The 19,868-nt window shown below is 41.3% G+C and overlaps 1 protein-coding gene across 1 annotated transcript in view; it reads right to left on the minus strand.

The window, feature by feature from the left end:
- The window catches only part of daam1a (dishevelled associated activator of morphogenesis 1a), a 95,209-nt gene that overhangs the window by 31,049 nt on the left and 44,292 nt on the right, over positions 1–19,868 (minus strand). The window contains exon 15 of the mRNA XM_070877897.1: positions 13,564–13,648. Within this exon, the coding sequence (XP_070733998.1) occupies positions 13,564–13,648 (85 nt within the window). The remainder of the gene's footprint in view (positions 1–13,563; positions 13,649–19,868) is intronic.

The following is a 19,868-nucleotide window of genomic DNA, read 5'->3' on the forward strand; positions in this document are numbered from 1 at the left end:
TGTTTAAGGTCTCAGCCATTTCCACATTTCCCATTATTAAATCCCCCTTTTCATCTTCTAAGGGACCAACATTTACTTTAGTCACTCTTTTCCGTTTTATATATCTGTAAAAGCTTTTACTATCTGTTTTTATGTTTTGCACAAGTTTACCTTCGTAATCTATCTTCCCTTTCTTTATTGCTTTTTTAGTCATTCTTTGCTGTTGCTTAAAATTTTCCCAATCTTCTAGTTTCCCACTAACCTTGGCCACCTTATACGCATTGGTCTTTGATTTGATACTTTCCTTTATTTCCTTGGTTATCTCTTGCCGCCCTTCTTTTTCACTGGAATATATTTTTGTTGCGCATTATGAAAGAGCTCCTTAAAAGTCCTCCACTGTTCCTCAATTGTGCCACCATTTAGTCCTTGTTTCCAGTCTACTTTAGCCAACTCTGCCCTCATCCCACTGTAGTCCCCTTTGTTTAAGCATAGCACGCTTGTTTCTGACACAACTTCCTCATCCTCAATCTGTATTACAAATTCAACCATATTGTGATCACTCATTCCGAGAGGATCTTTTACGAGGAGACCATTTATTTTTCCTGTCTCGTTACACAGGACAAGATCCAAAATGGCTTGCTCCCTTGTAGGCTCTGTTACATACTGTTCTAAGAAACAATCCCATATGCATTCTATGAATTCCTCCTCCAGGCTACCCCCTGCGATTTGATTTGACCAATCGATATGTAGGTTAAAATCCCCCATAACTACTGCCATTCCTTTTTCACATGCCTCCATTATTCCCTTGATTATTGCCCGCCCCACCATGAAGTTATTATTTGGGGGCCTATAAACTACGCCGACCAGTGACTTTTTCCCCTTACTATAGAAACATAGAAACATAGAAATTAGGTGCAGGAGTAGGCCATTCGGCCCTTCTAGCCTGCACCGCCATTCAATGAGTTCATGGCTGAACATTCAACTTCAGTACCCCATTCCTGCTTTCTCGCCATACCCCTTGATCCCCCTAGTAGTAAGGACCTCATCCAACTCATTTTTGAATATATTTAGTGAATTGGCCTCAACAACTTTCTGTGGTAGAGAATTCCACAGGTTCACCACTCTCTGGGTGAAGAAGTTCCTCCGCATCTCGGTCCTAAATGGCTTACCCCTTATCCTTAGACTGTGACCTCTGGTTCTGGACTTCCCCAACATTGGGAACATTCTTCCTGCATCTAACCTGTCTAACCCCGTCAGATTTTAAATGTTTCTATGAGGTCTCCTCTCATTCTTCTGAACTCCAGTGAATACAAGCCCAGTTGATCCAGTCTTTCTTGATAGGTCAGTCCCGCCATCCCGGGAATCAGTCTGGTGAACCTTCGCTGCACTCCCTCAATAGCAAGAATGTCCTTCCTCAGGTTAGGAGACCAAAACTGTACACAATACTCCAGGTGTGGCCTCACCAAGGCCCTGTACAACTGTAGCAACACCTCCCTGCCCCTGTACTCAAATCCCCTTGCTATGAAGGCCAACATGCCATTTGCTTTCTTAACCGCCTGCTGCACCTGCATGCCAACCTTCAATGACTGATGTACCACGACACCCAGGTCTCTTTGCACCTCCCCTTTTCCTAATCTGTCACCATTCAGATAATAGTCTGTCTCTCTGTTTTTACCACCAAAGTGGATAACCTCACATTTATCCACATTATACTTCATCTGCCATGCATTTGCCCACTCACCTAACCTATCCAAGTCGCTCTGCAGCCTCACAGCATCCTCCTCGCAGCTCACACTGCCACCCAACTTAGTGTCATCCGCAAATTTGGAGATACTACATTTAATCCCCTCATCTATCTCTAATCTCCACCCACAATGATTCAACATTTTGTTCATTGGAGCCAATATCATCCCTCACAACTGCCCTGATATCATCCTTTATTAACAGAGCTACCCCACCTCCTTTCCCTTCTTGCCCATCTTTCTGAATCGTCAGATACCCCTGTATGTTTAATTCCCAGTCTTGGCCACCTTGCAACCATGTTTCTGTAATGGCCACCAAATCATACCCATTTTTAATGATTTGTGCCGTCAACTCATTTACTTTATTTCTAATGCTGCGTGCATTTAGGTAGAGTGTTTTCATCCTAGTTTTTAAACCATGATTTTTAGTTTTTACCCCTCCTGCAGCCCTTTTATATTCAGTGGCCCTTTTTGTTTCTTGCCTTTGGTTTCTCTGCCCTCCACTTTTACTCATCTCTTTTTTGTCTTTTGTTTTTGTCTCCTTTTTGTTTCCCTCTGTCTCCCTGTATTGGTTCCCATCCCCCTACCATATTAGTTTAACTCCTCACCAACAGCACTAGCAAACACTCCCCCTAGGACATTGGTTCCGTTCCTGCCCAAGTGCAGACCGTCCGGTTTGTACTGGTCCCACCTCCCCCAGAATCTGTTCCAATGCCCCAGGAATTTGAATTCCAGAGTGAACAAAATCAGCACAGGTAAGAAAATTAGTGCAACAGATGCAGTTCCACGGCCCAGACAGCAGCAGCAGAGTTGGGGGGGGGGGGGGGGGGGGGGGAGGCCTTTCGGCCAAGGTTCGGAGCTGCACCCAGCAGCAGGAGGAGGGAGGCCCTTTGGCCAGGGCTAGCAGCGGCAACCTGCACCGGGAGGGGAGGGAAGCCTTTCGGCCAGGGTTAGGAGCGACACCGGAAGGGGGCAGGGGCAGATAGACTTTTAGCATAAACACTTTAATAATTTCATGATGGAATGCTGCTACAATGTTCAAGGTGCTGTGCAGGTTGCTGTGAGCTGGCCAGAATGTGTTGCATGTTTCACCTTCCAGCCTCAGCCCAGTGTGTCCCTCCTTACCCTGGCAACCCAATCTTTTTGGCACAGATTTTAGGCTCCGCCCCCAAAGCTAAAGGACAGGCTTAGCGGCACCAAAATGAACAATTCAAACAAGGAAAGTTGGCTGATTTTTTTTTGGCGTAGTTGGGCCCCCCAAAAAACGGGTGCAACTCCGCAAATATGTCAAAAAACGGCTTTGGGGAAAATTGAGCCCATAGACAATGTTACTTGCTAGTATCAGGGATATAATCCTATTTAATTTCTTTCTACCAGTGGCAATTGTTAAATTATATTTATAGCTGTACAAAATCAGATAGAAATTTAGGCAAGCTGCCCTGATGGCTTTGCTGGTTAAGACCAAGCCATACAGACCAATATGCCTAGTTTGATCCCTGTATGCTGCACGAGCTGATCTCAGTTGAAGTGGTGATAGGATCACTACAATTAGCCATTTAAAAAGGGGGCGGGGGGGGAAAGAATCAGCTACGGTTCCTGACAGTTAGCCAGTCTTAGTACGCGGATACAAGGCGAGAACAAGATCAGATCCAGCTCTGAAGCTCCTCATGGTCAAATACCCCAACACCGTTCACTGCCTAAACTCATTTGGGTCAGCTATCAGAACATAATCAATATCTATGGAATCTGTATCCTACCAGAGTCTTCAGGTAAGTGGAGGGAGGAAATGTGTGGTCGGAAAAAAGGAATTCTTTTTAAGACAAGCCGTGCTAATTAACAATATTTTCAGGAGCACTGACTGAGGTTGTTCTGGCAACTACATAGAGTACAGCAAAGTATTCCTATTACTCACACATAAATAGATAATTTGACCTACTGCTTAACAAAACATTTAAATATGTTGAAATCAGGTTAATCGTCTAAGCATTGTGGATTCTATTTAACTGAAATATATTTGGTTACTGACATTCAAAAAATATTCAAAACATTAATATTTTGAATATCTCAATTCAATTTTTAATTTGAAACAAAACAATTAAAAACACGAATTAAAAATTTCTCATGTTAATTAACAAAGATCCAAGAGTCATACTCACTCTTTTGAATTCAAGGTTGTACCAGACCCTTAAGCTCCCTCCCAGTTTAAATTTTTTTATGGATACTTTAAGACTTTGGTTCAGGCAATTTACCCTTGACTTGTGACCTTAATGATCTAAACATCAATAGGTTTCAAGTCTCATAATACAAACATTTTACAAGAGAACTTAGTACTTGAAGTAGTTGTGAAATTGTATTTTCCTCAGGTTCCTTTTTGGTTTAGGTAACTGTCAACAGTCGGCAGTGACTGGTGCTTTTAATGCCTTTCCTTCATCTTAAAGAACGAGGACCCTTGATCTGGACTACATTACAAAGCTCCCAATTCATGCAATCTTGAAAGAAGAACTATTTTATTTTGTTCACATTTTAAACTGTAACCAGCTGTGTCCACTCAGTTGACTAATGGCAGTCAGATGTGGCAGCATGAAGCTGAATTGATGAAAGAGAAGTGATTAAGGTGCAAGGAGATTCCTATAAAATAACGAGCCAGCTTCTGTCACCCTTAAGCAATGTTATATATGTCAAACATGAACAGAAAAGCTGTCTGTATTTTCAAATTATAAACCACAAGTAATTCATAATCCACTACTCACCAACTTTTTACAAATCACTTAACTTCATTAAAGAGGGCTTGTATTTCAGATCAAAAAGATTTAAATTCACAATAAACAGTTTTTTTTTTAAAAAGTGCACCACTAACTGAAACACAGTATTAGTAACCTTTTAATGCCATACCCTAACAGGTAAACAATATTCAAGTGATTATATGAGAATTTCTAAATAAGCCCTTAGTTGATTCTAAACAACCCAATTTGGTCATACCTTTATTGCAGACATTAGTTTTGTTTAATTGAACAACCCAAAAAAAACACTTGGATTTATATAGCGCCTTTCATGACCACCGGATGTCTCAAAGCACTTTACAGCCAATTAAGTACCTTTGGAGTGTAGTCACTGTTGCACAAACAAATGCAAAGAAAAACTCAAAACAGTCCATCTGTACATCATGAAGCAATCTGGCACTAACATGCTTTTATTTAACAGCTTGCCTCAGTAATTTCACTATAGAACGGCCTACTTGAAATTTTAATTTTAAAAATGGTTTTTGCTTTCAACTTAATTTTAATTACAGTATTAATTATCTAAGTTTTTAATTTAGTAAATTTCAGTACATTTTAATACTAACCATTTACTTTTTGCACTTTAAAACAGGTGCCATTTATTTTATTACTATGGAAGAGATAATGGAGAGAAATTGGAATCATTTTGAGCCTCCTGTCAGCGTTAACGGGGCGCAAATGATCTTGCGACCAGGCGCAGCACTGCTAACAACTCCCGCTAAATTCGGCAGGAGTTTAGCAGCAGCGCTACGGTGTTGCACTTCGATCTCCTGCACCCGGAGATCATGACATCATCACGTGCGCAGCACCCCAGACCCTAAATTGGATATCGCCTCCTGAAGCTGCACTGTTCAGGGGGCGACAGCGACAGCTTCAGAGGACATGTACCAGGCGGCCGGCTGCTAGTGGGGCGAAATTTAAAAGGGAGGTGGCCAGCTACTCCTAAAAATAATGTCCACTTTTCTTGTCAGCACCTTTGCCACTTGGGACGCTGCTGGAGTGCCCGGCTGATTGCGCGGCACCCCCACTGCCCGGTATTCCAGGTAGGACTCTTTTTATTATGCAGCGGATGCAGCTGGGGTCCTTCCCTTTAATTCAGGGAAGAGCCCCTCCTACGCAGTAGCACTACCTGGCCCAGAGCGTAGTGCTGCTGAGCCGTGCGCCCCGCTACCACCCCAGAAAGGAAGTGGAGCGCTTGATTTGGCACTCCACTTCCTTTCGGGGGAAGTATTCCCAATTTATCGTGAGAGGCGAGACTTCTGCACCAGGCACAAAGTCTCGCGCTTTGCCAGTGTTACCACCCCCAAACGGGGAGCACCCGAATTTCTAGGCCAAGGTGTACACATTGGGATGCACTTACTTCAGTATCATGTGGACAGCAAAGCAGCAACATTTAAAAAAGAAAAACTGATAGAGTTAATCATCTGAAATGATTGACAAACAGCAAACTGTCAGTTCAAAATAAAAGTCCAAAGTCTGTATGCTGGTAGAGCTCGAGAGATGTCTATTATGGCATGCAATGGAGCAGGAGAATAGTAGCAACTTTGCACAATTCCTTCAAATTAACTTCCTGCTATTCGCCACACTATCTAATATTTCCTTCTAAGGAGGAAAACCCAGCTGGTGCGTCACGCTGGGCCATTACTGTACACTTCCCATTCATCAGCTTAATTAGAGACTTAGGAGGAGGTCACAAAACCTTCAGCACAGGACATGCTGGAGAGAACAAAAATGCGCTTAATAATGGAATGGAACAGGTAGTAACAACACTTTTCCAATCATGTTATAGTCTCCTCTTGCTAGAATGACCTGCTGGCCCTACATGTCAAGTGCCAGTATTGTGACTAGCAGGTGCCTAGGGTGGTACAACCAGAATCCCAGATACAAGTTTTCTTTCCTCAAAGAGATGACCATTCAGCAATCCCATTGAGAACTTACAGCAAGTAGCTGAATAGACCAGAACACACACATTGAAAAAGAATCAAATGAAACAACAGCAGCAGGAAAACTATTTCCTTAAAAAGTGTTCCACTATACTAATGTTAAAAATAAACTAAAAGTGCGAATGCCCAAATTTTCAGTCTCCACCCAGCCCTATTTAAAAATCATAGTATTGTTCTTATTGTATAATAAGATAGCATTTAGACGATTAAAAATGATTTCCATTCTTATAGTTTGGTAGCCATTTGTAATGAATTCCAATAAGATATTATTGGATTATTTCCTTTACAACTACAGTAATTTCATGTACAATTTAGTTACCATCTTCAAAAAGCAAAGCAGCTAATACCAGCAATACAGATAGAGCATCTGAAATCCAAAAATCTCAGGACCGAGGCCCTTCTGGATTTTGGGTATTTCCTGATTTCGGAATGTCTTTCCGACGTTCCTAATATGGAAACGCCCGGGGCAAGGTTCGGGTATTTTCGGATTTTGGAACGTCTTTCTGACATCCCTAATCCGCAACCCTTCAGCAAAACCTGAGGAGGGAGGGAGAAAAAGCGAGAGAAAGAGGACTTTTCTGTGAAAGAGCAGAATATATACAGGTATTGTGCAGTTTAAAAAATACCGAACAAGCTTTACAGAGTTTCGCCCAAGTCTTGCGCGACGGTTTTGAAATATCGCTGAAAAGCAGACCGCCGGTGTGCAAGACTGGAAATACCGCTATCGCCGTACTTTGGACTTTTGGCGCACCCGTATTCTGGGTGAAAAAAAACGCCCGAGAAAAACCTGCATTGCCCCAAGAACAGCGGTACCTGTAGGTATGAAGATCTGCAAAAAAAGGTAAGTTAATGTTTTTATATTTTTTTAATTCTTTTTCAGTGATTTAGTAGGTAAGGGTTTTGTGAATGATTTGTGACTTTATATTTTTTGGAATTTTTGGGGGGCGTTTTCTCCCCTCCCTCGGCCCAACTCGCAGCGGTAATTGGTTTAAAAAAAATGTCTGGATTACAGAACATTTTCTGGATTCCGGACGACCCCGCCACGAATCAGCACGATGTCTGGATTTTGGAATATTCTGAATTTTGGAACATCGGATTTCAGATGCTCTACCTGTACTATGTACATAGACTTATCATAGAATCATACTGCATAGAAGGAAGCCATTTGGCCAATCATGACTGTGCCGGCTTTTTAAAAGGGGTATCCAATTAGTTCCACGACCTTGCTCTTTCCCTATAGCCCTGCAAATGGTGTCTTGTTAAGTATATATCCAATTTCCTTTTGAAAGTTATTAGTGAATCTGCTTCCATCATCCTTTTGCGCAGTGCATTCCAGATCATAACAATTAATTGCGTAAAATAAAGCTCATCTCCCCACTGGCTTTTTTGCCAATTATCTTAAATCTGTGTCCTTTAGTTACTAACCCTCCTGCCAGTGGAAATAGTTTCTCCCTATCTACTGTATCAATGCACCTCAATTTTGAACACTTCTATTTATTCTCCCCATAACCTTCTCTGCTCTGAGGAGAACAACCCCAGTTTCTCTAGTCTCTTCATATAACTGGTACCATTCAGGTAAATCTTCTCTGCACCCTCTCCAAGGCCTTGACATCCTTCCTAAAGTGTGCTGCCCAGAATTGACAATATTTGAGCTGAATCCTGACCAGTGATTTATAAAAGTTTTACCATAACATTTTTGTTTTTGTATGCGATGCCTCTATTTTTAAAGTCAAGGATCCCATATGATTTAAAAAAAATAAAAACAGCTGTATCAACTTGTGCTGCCACCTTCAAAGATTTGTGCATGTGTCCTTCCAGGGCTGGAGTTTTAATTTGGAGACGGATAGGGAGCAGGGGGCCTGGAAGATGCTGTGAAACCAGAGAACAGATTTGGGAGCAAGATAGCAAGATCAGAATATTTGGGGGGGGGGGGGTCCCAATCGCTGGGGGTTGATGGGACAGGAACGCTGGATCCAGCAGGTAAGTGGAAAGATTCTTAGCTCCTGGATCCAGCAGTCCTTGCCTCCCTTTAGCTGGCTGGTTCCCTGAAGCCTGGAAAACTCAGCCAGCCATAGTTAAATTTTAAATGGTGGATAACCATGAGGCACAGAGCCTTATTACAATATTTAAATCGGCGATCTGCCTCTTGGGAGTGGGTTGGCTGTCATCAACCCCCCTCTGCCCCCACTGTTAAAACCGGAAGTGGGCGAATTGGGATCGAGATTCAGGTTTTTGAACATATTCACTTCTCACCCAACCTACTTGTTTTTTTGGGGTTATAATTCTCCCCTCCCCCGCCCCCATGGTCTGTGTGTTCCTGCACCCACTTTAAAATCGTGACATTTATTTTATATTGCCTCTCATTTCTCCTTCCAAAATGCATCACTTCCCACTTCTCTACATTAAATTTGCATCCACCATATTTGTTTATGTCCTCCTGAAGTCTGGCACTATCCTCTTCATTGTTTACTACATTTCCAACTACTACATTACTTGTGCTAGTTTTAATTCTTGGGGAAACTTGACCATTTTACCCAAGCCAATGGGATTAGACAGGATGATGAAAGTAGTCTAGACCAAGGATTAAATTCTTTGGTGGAAATGGCCCAATCACAGACTACAGCTCAATTGGCCAAAAAAAGCAGCAAACCTGAGGACTGGGAGAAATTTAGAATTCAGCAGAGGAGGACAAAGGGTTTAATTAGGAGGGGGAAAATAGAATATGAATATGCAGGGAACATAAAAACTGACTGCAAAAGCTTCTACAGATAAGTGAAGAGAAAAATATTAGTGAAGACAAATGTAAGGCCTTTACAGTCAGAATCAGGTGAATTTATAATGGGGAACAAAGAAATGGCAGACCAATTGAACAAATACTTTGGTTCGGTCTTCACTAAGGAAGACACAAATAACCTTCCGGAAATACTAGAAGACCGAGGGTCTAGCGAGAAGGAAGAACTAAAGGAAATCCTTATTAGTCAGCAAATTGTGTTAGGGAAATTGATGGGATTGAAGGCCGATAAATTCCCAGGGCCTGATAGTCTGCATCCCAGAGTACTTAAGGAAGTGGCCCTAGAAATAGTGGAGGCATTGGTGGTCATTTTCCAACATTCTAGAGACTCTGGATCAGTTCCTTTGGACTGAAGGGTAGCTAATGTAACCCCACTTTTTAAAAAAGGAGGGAGAGAGAAAACAGAGAATTATAGACCTGTCAGCCTGACATCAGTAGTGGGGAAAATGTTGGAATCAATTATTAAAGATGTAATAGCAGCGCATTTGGAAAGCACTGACAGGATCGGTCCAAGTCAGCATGGATTTATGAAAGGGAAATCATGCTTGACGAATCTTCTAGTTACATCCTCAAAAGATTCTAGTAGAGTGGACAACGGGGAGCCAGTGGATGTGGTGTATTTAGACTTTCAAAAGGCTTTTGACAAGGTCCCACACAAGAGATTAGTGTGCAAAATTAAAGCACATGGTATTGGGGGTAATGTACCGACATGGATAGAGAACTGGTTGGCAGGCAGGAAGCAAAGAGTAGGGTCCTTTTCAGAATGGCAGGTAGTGACTAGTGGGGTACCACAAGGTTCAGTGCTGGGACCCCAGCTATTTACAATATACATTAATGATTTAGACGAAGGAATTGAACGTAATATCTCCACGTTTGCAGATGACACTAAGCTGGGTGGCAGTGTGAGCTGTGAGGAGGATGCTAAAAGGCTGCAGGGCGACTTGGACAGGTTAGGTGATTGGGCAAATACATGGCATATGCGGTATAATGTAGATAAATGTGAGTTATCCACTTTGGTGGTAAAAACAGGAAGGCAGATTATCTGAATGGTGACAGATTAGGAAATGGGGAGGTGCAACGAAACTTGGGTGTCATGGTGAATCAGTCATTGAAAGTTGGCATACAGGTACAGCAGGCAGTGAAGGCGGCAAATGGCATGTTGGCCTTCATAGCGAGAGGATTTGAGTATAGGAGCAGGGAGGTCTTACTACAGTTGTACAGGATCTTGGTGAGGTCACACCTTGAACATTGTGTACAGTTTTGATCTCCTAATCTGAGGAATGACATTCTTGCTATTTAAGGGGTGCAGCGAAGGTTCACTAGACCGATTCCCGGGATGACAGGACTGACATATGAAGAAAGACTGGATCGACCAGGCTTATATTCAATGGAATTTAGAAGAATGAGGGGATCTCATATAAACATATAAAATTCTGACTGGATTGGACAGGTTAGATGCAGGAAAAATGTTCCCGATGTTGGGAAAGTCCAGAACCAAGGGTCACAGTCTAAGAATAAGGGGTAAGCCATTTAGGACCGAGATGAGGAGAAACTTCTTCACTCAGTGTTGTGAGCATGTGGAATTCTCTACCGCAGAAAGTTGTTGATGCCAGTCCGTTAGATATATTCAAAAGGGAGTTAAATATGGCCTTAAAAGCAAAAGGGATCAAGGGGTATGGAGAGAAAGCAGGAATGGGGTACTGAAGTGCATGATCAGCCATGATTATATTAAATGGTGGTGCAGGCTCGAAGGGCCAAATGGCCTACTCCTGCACCTATTTTCTATGTTTCTAATTCCATCTTCTGGAATCTCTGTCATTTCTGTCTCCAACCCACAAATGTTTTTGCATCATCTGTGATGGCAAAGAGCTCGTAAGTGCAATAACTAATGCAGGTAGAAATGGGTTGGTATACTGGACATAATTATGCTGGTTATAATAGATGAAAAAGATATATAGCAGTAAAAAAAATACTATATACCTTCAAGGACATTTAAGAGTTTTTGAGGCATTAAATAAGCAATAAACCTGTTGCTCAGCAGGCTTGATAAGGGACTGGACTGTAATTTATTTTCTGGCTGTGTCTCCTTTTTTTTTGCAGGATAATGAGGAGGGAGGTGAAATTTAATTTGAAATACAAAACATTATTTTGAAGAATTTTTTAGAAATACATGAACCACAAAATTCAATGATCACATTTACTAGAAATCATATACTGCTATAAAGGTAAATTCTTCATTGTGTTTGTGATATTCCGTACCTAATATTTAACTTTGCTAACACATGACCTTTCTAACCCTGAACTAGCCAACAAGCCTAAATGTTCAATCGTAGCTGTAACTGGATTAGATTACTTCAGTTAGCTAATCCAGTTCTACAAGTATCAATCTTATTTGCAACACATTTTTCTCTATTAACATGAAAACCGATGTTCAGACTGAACTTTTGAATACATATGTTTTAAATTGAGAGAAGACGACAAACTTCAATGCTTATTTTATTTTGTGATTTAAAACACACACACATTGGCGAGTTTCACACCCTTTAGGTTGCTATTAATAAGGTGTAGAACAAGAGGGTATGACCACAAGATTTAGAAAAAAAAAACTAACGGAGTTTTGATGGTGATTCCTTTTTCAGAGTTAAAACTGTCTCCCAGTGCAATGCCAGCAGTAACTGCTGGTTTGTTGAACTATTTGATACAGGGAGACTAGAGTGTCACATGGTAAGTTGTTTCCACTTGTGGGGGAATCTGAAAATCGGGGCCATAAACATAAAATAGTCACTAATAAATCCAATAAGAAATTCAGGAGAAATTTCTTTACCCAGAGCACCAGAGTTAGACTGTGGAACCACATGGAATAGTTGAGGTAAATAGTATAGATGCATTTAAGGGGAAGTCAGATAAGTACACGAGGGATAAAAAAAATAGGATATGCTGATAGGGTTAGATGAAGCAGGGTGTGAGGAGGCTCATGTGATGCGTAAACCCTGGCATAAACCAGTCGGGCCAAATGGCCTGTTCCTATGCTGTACGTTTTAGGTAATAGTGAATGACAACAGGCTTCTTCATTTGCTGCTCCAATTGACTTCGAGAAAGGCTGGACCAAATGAGTTCAGACTCTTATCAGAGTGACTAACGAACAAACATTTTAAAAATTCATTCATGGAATGAGGGCCTCGCTGGCAAGGTCTGCATTTATTGCCCATCCTGTATTGCCTTCGAGAAGGTGGTGCTAAGCCGCCGCCTTGAATTGCTGCAGTCCGTATGGTGAAGGTAGGGAGTTCCAGGATTTTGACCCAACGACGATGAAAGAACAGTATATATTTCCAAGTCAGGATGGTGTGTGACTTGGAGGGGAACTTGGAGGTGATTGCGTTTCCATGTGCCTCCTCTCCTGCCCTTGTCCTTCTGGTAGAGGTCACAGGTTTCGGAGGTGCTGTCGACGAAGCCTTGCCGAGTTTCTGCAGTGCATATTGTAAATGGCACACACTGCAGTTATGATGCGTCGGTGGTGGAGGGAGTGGATGTTTAAGGTGATGGTTGGGGTGCCAATCAAGGGGGTTGCTATGTCTTGGATGGCGTCGAGTTTCTTGAATGTTGTTGGAGCTGCACTCTCCCAGGCAAGTGGAGAGTATTCCATCACACTCCTGACTTATGCCTTGTAGGTGGTGGAAAGGCTTTGGGGAGTCAGGAAGTGAGTCACTCACTGCAGACTAGCCAGCTTTTGACATGCTCTTGCAGTCACGGTATTATGTGTTGGTCCAACTAAATTTCTGGTCAATGGTGACCACCAGGATGTTGTTGGTGGGGGATTTAGTGATGATAATGTCATTGAATGTCAAAGGGTGGTGGTTAGACTCTCTCTTGTTGGAGATCGTCATTGCCTGACACTTGAGTGGCATGAATGTTCCTTTACATTTATCAGCCCAGGCCTGGATGTTGTCCAGGTCTTGCTGCGCGTGGGAACAAATTTGCATTTATCACTGTTATTCTGTAGATAAACTAGGAAAACCAGAAGTATAAGGGAATTGTCCACAAATTAACATAAGTCAAGTTTGATTTCTGGCTAAGATTCCGATTACTATCACAATGGCAAGGCACCAAATGGAGATGCGGTATTTCCCCACAGGGAGGGATAGTCATTCCCAAGCTCATTCCACATACTTCCTAGCAGAGTGACATGACAGAGACTAAACTTCTCAGCTGATGTGTGGTGGCCCCTCAGTCAAAAAGTAAATTACCGTAAAATTGATGTAGCCTCTCACCCCACAGCCCACCAAGTACACACATTATTAATACAAAAAACTTGTCACACACTGCAACAGTACCTGTTCAAGCATGTCCTTAGGCAGATCCTCTTGTTCATCCATTGTTAAAATAGCACGTTTTATCTCCTCATTGGACAGCTTTAACCTAAATAGATAACAGATAAATAATTCAAAACACTATAGTGATGTAAGTTACCACGTATATACTGTAGCTGGATCTGTGAAAATAATTTATACTTCCACATTTCCATAATTATTTAGCAGTGGCTCTCCATGCCAAACTTCCTACCACGAACAACAGACAGAGGAAAAGCTCAGTTACCATGTACCCTTTTTTTTTAAAATAAAAGTGAGCCACCAAAAGTACTTGTTAAGTCTGTAACCTGATGTGTGATTGAAACATAGGTTGAAGGAGGTGGTGCAGCAGTTAGGGTACAATGCTTTCATATCTGGAACCTAAATTCAAATCAAACCCTCATTGATGGCTTCATATGCCAAGAGCAAAATGATTTCTGGGAAGGTTTGAATCCAGTTTCTAGAAGAAACAAATTTAGGGTACAATTCTGTACCATTTGACAATACCCTGTATCAGTAAATAGCCTACAAGTAAAACTTTTCAGCCAGCTAGTCAAGGATCATCACCTTTGATCGCATAATCCACTTCAACTCTATCCTGCACCTCAATTTGCACATGGCTGTGTAGCTGAGCAACACACCCTTAGCTGAACCTTTAGTTTTGCCGCTTCAATACTGCACTTTTGGTATTAACATAACACAGTATGAAATGGGTATCTGGTACATTAGCAAAGCCACCTGGAAAAGATGATATCCAATGATAAGAATGAGCTTCAGCTGTATTAATAAAAAGCAGCTGGAGTGAAATGCCACAAAAAAAGCAATATTTTTTTTTAAAAAGGTGGCCTATGATATCAGCATTTATATTTTAATAACCGATAGCTATATAGTGGTGGCTGGTGTGCAACGGCCACCACACATTAAAAACATTCTCGCACAGGCATCTTCCACCCTTCGGGACCTGGAATATTAGGTCCTTCATTGAAACACCTGTCAACTCATCTCTTTTTGGCATGGAAGAAAGTCATCCTCGATACGAGGGACTGCCTATGATGATGAGCTATATAAGAATTATGGTTTTAGGCATGTACTTTCACTTTTACTCTAGAAGCTGAGATAGCCCTGCTGTTGCAACCTTCTCTTGCTTATACTCACTGGAGATTACGAGAAAAACATATTGCTAAATTGAGATTTACCAATGTAGTCCATGCAAGTATGACAAATGTTTCTCTCCCCCCTCAGCCACTGGTAGAATTGGGCCATCCTGGACATTTGATGAGTATGCCATAGGGATGGTTTGAGATGGAAATAGAAGTCTAATACCAGTGCAGTAGAGGGTGCTGGAGGCTCATTGGGAGGTAGTATAGAAGGAGCTGCATCAAACCAATGCCACATGCGACTCGATAGTACTCAATGCAAGTAACGGAAAAGTGCATCTTTTCCAAGACAGATACCGCTCACTTGAACAACATGATTACCATTTTTTTTTTTAAATCTTGATTTTTCATTGCCTGCTGTATGGAAACTTTGATTAATGTTAACTAAAATGTCTTGTTATTTTAATAGTTTAAACACAATGGACCGGCTTTATCTGTAGAAATTAAGGTAAGGCTAATAACAATCACCACTATTAAAGTATAAATTGGACAGCAATTTCCGATGACCACAAATGCGCAGTTAAATGCATAAATGATGGTTGATGTCCTGCTTCTCCAAAAGCTGCGCTATTTCAGAAAAAGTTACAGCTAGTCCATTCCATTTTTAGCGGTGTGATAAGTCTTAATTGCTGCCAAATAACCTCTCTGGCACTGACAATGAATTTTAACACGGGTAAAGTTTCATTCCTTCAGATTTTAATTATTGTTGGATATTTTAAAAAATTAAAAAAGTAAATATCTTTTTAAAAACTTTTTCTTTCTGTCTCTTATCCCTCTCTTATTCCAATCTTTCTTTCCCTCTCTTTACCGGATTTGACATTCAAATTCAATATTGTGACCGACACTTCCTGGTTCAGACTGTGTGCCTCATTAAATAATTCTTCAATCTGATTGGTTAAAGAGCTACACTTGTTGCTTGCCCTGTTCACACAGGTCCCAGATCCTCTGTCGGTGGGTGCTGCATGTTTTGGCTCTCTAATTTACAGTAAGTTCTAGTGAAAAATCGCATAGAAAATATATGGGCAAGTACAAATGTAATGAACATTTCTTCGCCACCGAGAGCAAAATCTGACCCAATAAAAAAAAGACAGTATGAAGTAATAAAATTGCTTATAGCCTGGATGCATATTTTTCAGAAATAATTAGTTTTAGTTACGTAGTTAATTATTTAATATTCCCTATTCTATAAATAGTTGTGTCCTGGGCAAGTGGCTTTAAATGCAGACCAGTAGATGCCCAAAGCTTAGGGTTTATTGTTTCATTGTACAATGGTAAAGGGTTGCCTCAAAACAAAAAGGCCCATGTATCTGTAAAAATGGAGGACATAATGTAAACTATGCAGACTGTAAGCACATCCAAGCCTATTCCACATGTTATTTTAAGACGTTCATCAAGAAAATCCAATACATTTAGCTGTAGTGCAACTGGTATGCAATACCACAGACAGGGTATATGGCGCTCTTCATAAAGCTGGGTCAGGGCAGAGCTGGGGGGTGAGGAGAAGTGCACACAAGTATATGCTCATCTTTAGGCACCATTTAGTATAACATATACTGAATGGACCTACTTTTCATTTTTGATAGTCAACATAAGAGAATTAAACATAATTTGGAATGTTTAGTCTTCATAAACACAAGTGTATACCCATTTCTCATACAGGTGTCCTGGCCAATATTTATTCCTCAATCAACACAACAAAAAAAAAACAGATTATCTGGTCATTACCACATTGCTGTTTGTGGGAGCTTGCTTGTGTGCAAACTGGCTGCCGCGTTTCCCACATTACAACAGTAACTACACTCCAAAAGTACTTCATTGGCTGTTAAACGCTTTGAGACATCCTGTGGTCGTGAAAGGCGCTATATAAATCAAAGGAGCAGCATGGAGCCCGACCCGACATTCGGCGTGGCGGCCCCGACCTGCAAGGACCATCAGCAGGCCGGGGCCTTCAAAGGAGCAGTGTGGAGCATACCACTTCAAGGTACAGCATGAGCCGGTTCAGGAGGGCGACAGCTGTGAAGAGGGCGACTGCTGTGAAGAGGGCGACTGGATTGGACGTCACCATAACCCAGGTCGGTGATTAGAGCGTGGGCAGGTACATCAGGAGTGGCGAGGTCAGGGCGAAGGAGCGGCGAGAGATTGCAGAGTAACATGATCAGGGCCCAGGAGAGGCGCAAGTTCGGGGCCCGGAAAAGGTGAGGGCCCAGGGGCAGCACGGGCCAGCCCACACTGTGATATGTGTGCACACTTGGTCTGTGCAGCAGAGCTGGTCTCCAGTCATCTTGGTTAATCCTTGCCACTGGACCAAGACCTAGCTCTATCAAGCCCATGTGATGGCTGGTGTGCAATGGCCACCACACGTTTAAAACAAAATCTACGCTCAGGCATCTTCCAGCCTTCAATATGTAGTTTGGGACCTGGAACATTGGGTCCTTCATTGAAACACCTGTGAACTCATCACTTTTTGGCATGGAAGCAAGTCATCCTTGATACGAGGGACTGCCTATGATGATATATAAATCCACGCTTCCAACGCGAGCTGCTACAAGTGTGCGACAGCTTCGAAGTGGGCGACTGGTGATGTCATCAAAACCCAGGTCGCCGTTTGGAGTGTGGGCAGGAACATCGGCGGGGCCCAGGTACAGCAGAGGAGTGGCGAGGGGTCGTGGCGGAGGAGCGGTGAGGGGTCGTGGCGGAGGTGTGGTAAATGAGGGTACAGGGCCCAGAAGAGCCGAGGGTCCAGAGGCAGCACAGGCTAGCCCACACTGCGATGTGAGTGCGCACTAAGTCCGTGCAACAGAGCAGGTCTCCAGTCGTCCTGGTTAACCCTTGCCACTAGATAAAGGCCTAGCTCTGTCAAGCCCGTGTGGTGGCTGATGTGCAACGGTCACCACACGTTAAAAAAATCCATGCACAGGCATCTTCCACCCTTTCAATTGGAGTTCAGGACTGGAATATTGCGTCCTTCATTAAAACATCTGTGAACTTATGTGGAAGCAAGTCATCCTCGTTCGAGGGACTGCCTATGACGATGATGATAAATCCAAGTCTTTCTTTTTTTCTTTTTACATGCTATGTGTAATCAACATTCACATGCATTTCCAATTATCATTATACACTTCGCTTAATTCTCATTCATAAAGATAGATGACAACAGTTTTTCCCTTCATAAATGGAAGTATTATTAATGAAAGCTGATAAGACATCTCCATTTCCACTATTAAATAGACAATTATGAATGATTTAATGGGTTATGGTCCATAAATAGGTTTATCTGTGCCTACTGCTCAATCTTGTCATCTGATTAATGATTTATGTACATTTCATCCTTGTCTGTTTCTATACTGCTCAGAAGGTGAGACTCTCATTTAAGATGTTTTTAAGAAGTTACATAGCAATTCTTAGTACATTCATTGATCCACTTATAATTTTAACAATCTAATTTTGAAAGTTACAAAGAAATGAAGGCCCAGAATATTTATGTCAGAAAAATAAAGGTAGAATAGTTAGGTCTGGTCCCAAACATGGCAAGGATCACGTGATGAGCCTGAATAGACCACCTCCTTTCTTGTAAGACTCAAAGAATAGATCAGATTCTGGCTTCAAAAGTACAAGATGGTAAATAACACAAGGTCAAAACAATGTGGCCGGCCATCTTCTGGTAAAAATCCCAAGATTCTGTGATGGTCAATGAAGAACTATTTATATATACTACTGCCAATGACTCATTAGCCAGGAAATAACTGGCTATATTAGTAGATAGACTGCTTAATGCATTTGTATGATATTTGTCGCTATTTTAACAGAGGTGTTAACTTGTTTGAAATAAACTGGTTGATGCCCATATTAGAATAGAAAACAAAGGAGCATCATAAAAAATATTGAGCATTCATCCATTAATATGACCAAAAGTAATTTATGGGCTCAAAACCATATAGCTGTAAAGCAGGAAACAACTTGAAACAGGTGTCAAGAAATAAGTATATTATTTAATCAATAGATTACCATTGTATGTGGTTTGCCTTTATAGTTTGTTTCTGTCCAAATTAGTGAGGTATATGCTCTATAAAGTAGAATGATGTGTTAAAAATATGTATATATGTAGGCTTTTAAATATTATCAAAATTAGATTCTTCGGTGGGAGAGGTTGAAGGAGAAAGAAAATATGTCCCCAGAGTCCCTTAAAAAGTAAATCTTGTATGTGATGTACAGTAATACCGATTTCTACATTTTGATTTTAAAACTGCATTCTGTGAGGTGAAATATCCAAAACAAATGGGAATAAAAACTGTTTACAAAACAAGATTAAAAACAGCAACATTTACCCAAAATGATACCTAAAAATGCAGACTCATTTGCAGAGCACTCATGTTTTTTTATCAGGTGGATCTGGCTTTCAGCTCCAAAAAGGTTGGATATCCCGGATTCAACACATTGCATTCAGGCAGGTGAACCTGCCAACAATTAAAACATTTTTTTTTTTTTAAAAAAGATCACCTGACAAATACTTGACCGATCACAAAGCTCAGAGCATCTGACAGAGGTTAAGAAAAGGATTCCCTTAGATTGTACACTATTTACAGCACATGACTATATGAAACTATTCTCCAGGTACAAATGTAACACTGCATACCTTTCAAACATCCACATTGTTGGGAAAAGTCAGTACAGGTAAGCAATGCAAAAGCTGCTTTGCTGGCTTGCATAGGTAGCTAGAAAAAATGGTGCCAAGTGGCTTTCAAACATCAGTTTGAATAATCTTTCCAATACACATCCAGGAATAGATTTGTATGTGGATTATTTTATGTTGTGGTCAATTAGGAAATGCTCCACAAAAAGTGGACTAATATAGCAATGTTCATAGGCTGCAATATACAATTCAATTAACTTGATGGAAGTAGATTACAATGGTTATACAAAACAGCAGTATAACCAATCAAATCTCTCATTCACATATTGGAAGGATGAATGCCATTAAATACGCCTCTTACTATCACATAGAAGGACAGCATAAAGCCAATTAAGCAGAAAGCTGTGGTTACTACTTTATGCTGCAGTTACACTATATTGCCACTTATTGCTGCTATCAGTAGCAACTTAATAAACCAAAAACCATAGAAATTTACAGCACAG

This window comes from Pristiophorus japonicus, chromosome 4 (assembly GCF_044704955.1).
Source record: "Pristiophorus japonicus isolate sPriJap1 chromosome 4, sPriJap1.hap1, whole genome shotgun sequence".
NCBI lineage: Eukaryota > Metazoa > Chordata > Chondrichthyes > Pristiophoridae > Pristiophorus > Pristiophorus japonicus.